We start from the raw sequence: 3561 nt of genomic DNA, 5'->3' as shown, positions 1-3561 counted from the left end.
GTGGGGGGCCTCAAAGGAGATGGAAAACCTTTCTCATTGGAGAGCCTCTGTTGGAATAGTCTTGCATTTTTATAAAATAGAACTCACTATTGAGTTCCAGAGTTTGGCTTCCAAAACTGTTCCTGAAAGCCGAGTGAGTATCAAATGGACAAGCCATAGTTAGTTATCTGTGCTGGGGATGCGAGGGAGTTGCCTTATAGAGGATGATCATGTTGCCAGTTTCCAGGTTTAAATATATCACACATGCACGCATATGTATGTACATACATACACACATGCATACAATTTGACAAGGAAGTGGTTATGGACCTACCTTGGGCTGTTTTAAAAATATACCAGGAGACATCAGAAAAGGCAAAAGATACAGAGAAGACTCTCCTGAGACCATTTGCACAAGGACCCCTACCTGGGTTCCCAAGAGAAAGATCTCTCTGTTTTCTTTTTAGGAATCTGAGAGCAGCTCTCTTAATTAAGAAAGGTTGCTCACCAGGTTTTTATTGTTTGGCTTCCTCACACAGAACCCATTGGCTTCACCCTGCACCTTTAGAAACAGCAAGTTCTCTGGATACAGAGAAACCTACCATGCAGTCTCTTAAATAAGTAAATAAACAACATATATATGTTTTGTTAAAAAAAACTTTAAAGCAAAAGTTATACATATGTAACAGCGTCCTTTCGATGTGAAATACCCACGGGAGATTCAGGGCAGGCTCTCAGCGTGCAGTTCGGGTTCCGGAGGCATCTTTGCAGCAAAATCCTTGGGAAAAAGCAAAGCAAGGAGAACGTGGAGCTGGGTCTGGCCTCACCGCGGGCCCTTGTGGTAGCAGCCGGAGGGCGCCAGTGGAACGGGTCAGGCCGCGGGGCGGACACGGCAACCCGAGCCCGCGGGTCCCTGGCCACCTGGATTCGCAAGCACTGGGTTGCTTGGTCTCTCGTCCTTCCTCTCTCCTTCATTTTGTTTGTCTCGTTTTTTACACCGAATTCTGTTTCTGAGAGAGCTGGGCAGGCAGCTCAGATGTCGCACTCGCTGTCGCTGGACGTGATGGAGATGGCCGAAGTGGCTGCCTTGCTGGACAGGCTGGCGGCCGGGCTGGCGGCGGTGCCCAGCACCTCGGGCGTGCCCTCTTCCTCGGCCCTTAGCGCCCGGCCGGGGCCCTGCGACAGAACCTGCTGCTGAAGCCTACGGGGAAGGAAAGGAAACGAGTCACTGTGTGTAACATAGCCGCCGGTACCCCCGTCCCCCGGTCCGCATCCCTTAAGCCCAGCAGTCAGCGACTCTCCCTCAGACCCGGGCAGTTAAAGCGGGTAAGACGAGGCAACAGAGGCCGGGCAGGAGGCGTGCGGCGGCTGTTCTGTGGAGCCCTGCGGTTGCCCCCTCCTCCTTCTTAGTCCTTTCTTGGCTCCCTATCTCCCCAGTCTTTGGGATGCTGTGCTTGCAAGGTCGTTCCTGGTGTTGGTCACCTTTGGGAGATTTACAATGCTCTCAGGATAAATGAGGTGTGGGTGACAAGGAGAGGTCAGGCTCTGGGACAGGAGACCCCTTTCCCAGCCTGCGTCTGCCTAGGGCATACGCCTGTGTGAGTGCCCCCGAGGCCGGCAAAAAGGGCGGCCTGACGGTTCCACAGAGGCTTTGGACCTGGGAGAAAAGGCTGGGTTCTTGGTCAAAATATTTGGCTGATTGAGAGCCACATGCTGGGGAATGAAAAACCTCTGCCAACTAGTTTGCTGTTTTGAGACAGGGCTGCCCACACGTGGGAAGAGTAGAACTTGACTTTCCACTTCTTACAGACATAAGTTAGAAATTTCAAAGCATTAGAGAAGGATGCATCTGGGCTTTAAAAATGACAACACTAAACTGCCACACTGCTAATAAGCCAGGCTTCACTTAATAATAGGAGCCTGGGCCCGGGCTGACAAGAATTAGCTTTGGGCCTTGGGGTCTGTAATTGCTTATGGGATTTTAATTTTTCTTTCCTTCTCCCTCTCAATGTAGCCTTGGTTTGGTGACTGGAACCAGCTGCTGGAGCAACCCCCAGGCGCCGAGAACCAAAAAGAAAGGGTGGGGAATCAAAAGCCCGGAAGGAAACCCCGACCCAGGATCCCAGAACGCAGTGGGCTCAAAACCGAAGACCTCAATCCCATCCCAATTCCTACGAAATCCAAGTCTCCAGGCCTTGGGTAAGGGCGCGGGGGGTGCGGTCACCCTCTCCCTCCCTGGTGAGTTCAAGGCTCAGAGAAGGCCTTTAGGTACCGACCTGTTCTTGGCTGCAGCCGCCCGGTCCCTTTGTCGGCGGTTTTTGAACCAGTTGCCCACCTGCGTAGGGGTCAGTCCGGTTGCCTGGGCGAGCTCACGCTTTTTGCTGGGGTTAGGGTATGGGTCCTGCAGGTACCATTCCCGAAGCAGGTGCCGCGTGCGCTCCTTGAAGCAGTGTGTCTTCTGTTCGCCATCCCAGATGGTGCGCGGCAGCGGGAACTTCTTCCTTACGCGGTACTTGTCCACTGGCCCCAAGGGCCGTCCTCGCAGCTTCTCAGCCTCCTGGTAATGCGCTTCGAGCCACAGCGCCTGCAGTTTGGCGTGCGACTCCTTGGTGAACTTGTGGTTTTCCAGGATATGGTACAGCTCGCGGTAGTTGCCACCATGGAAGGCCACGATGGCTCTCGCGCGCAGCACGGATTCATTCTTGTTGAGCGCCTCGCAGGCCGCAGGGGCCACAGGCAGCGACCAGAGGAAGCGACCCAGGCGCTCCACGTCGCCGCTCTCCTCTAGAGTCTCGCATACCCCGGCCACTTGCTGGGGACTGAAATTCAAGATAGGCAGCTGGAACATCGAGGCAGTGACGGCGGCAGCGGAGGCGCTGAGTCCGCAGCGGGACACGCAGCAGATGCCCGCGGGCGCTGCCGGGTGCGCCAGACTCTCCTTGGGGGAGCGGCTCGGGGCCACCAGGACGCACGGCCGGGGCAGCGGCGGCGGCGCTACCGCGGGGAGCGAGAGAGCGGAAGGTATTGGAGGAGGTGCCGTCTCCGCAGCTCGGGTTCGGCTCGGCTCCGTTAGGGCACGCAGGCCAGCTAGCGGGCGCCGCTACTGGGGTGGGCGGATTGGCGGCGCGGGCGCCATGGAGACCCCCTGTCAGTCACTGGCCAGCTCTGCCAATCAAGACTGCGACCGGAGCGCCCCGGCCATTTCAGCACCTCCCCGCTCTCGACAGCGCCCGCAGTTCTCCGGTAGATTTAGTATTTTGCAGAACTTGGAGGAGGAAAAGACGGGCGAGAGCCGCAGCGTTTCACTACCACCCCCAGCCTTGTTCCTCTCTCTTCCCCCGCAACCCTGCCCCAGCGCCCCCCGCCCCCCAAAGAGGCAGTGATGCTACAGAAATCCACTTTGGGGCGAGGCGCTGCCTGGGTCAAGAGGCCTCCAGAGGACAAAGAGGACTGGGCCAAATCGAAATCCTCCAAGAGAACTCACCAAGTTTAGTTGTAACGAAACACAAAACCTTGAGGGAGGCACGAATGGGGAGGGAGGGGAAGTGGATCACCTCTCTTCTTGCCAGCACCCATCCCTGC

The 3561-nt window shown here is 56.2% G+C and overlaps 1 protein-coding gene across 1 annotated transcript; it reads right to left on the bottom strand.

Moving 5' to 3' along the window:
• Positions 1-1011: 1011 nt before the first annotated feature.
• On the bottom strand, positions 1012-2827 carry SIX6 (SIX homeobox 6). The gene is made up of 2 exons (XM_022570764.3): positions 2256-2827; positions 1012-1180 (listed from the first exon to the last, which is right to left on the bottom strand). Exons 1-2 carry the CDS (start codon positions 2825-2827, stop codon positions 1012-1014), a joined length of 741 nt encoding a protein of 246 aa, XP_022426472.1.
• Positions 2828-3561: the final 734 nt, after the last annotated feature.

Source organism: Delphinapterus leucas, chromosome 2, assembly GCF_059928025.1.
Source record: "Delphinapterus leucas isolate spDelLeu-1000000601 "Yukka" chromosome 2, BTC_Dleu_Yukka2, whole genome shotgun sequence".
In the NCBI taxonomy this organism is placed as follows: domain Eukaryota; kingdom Metazoa; phylum Chordata; class Mammalia; order Artiodactyla; family Monodontidae; genus Delphinapterus; species Delphinapterus leucas.
This window is presented reverse-complemented; position numbering and strand designations above follow the sequence as displayed.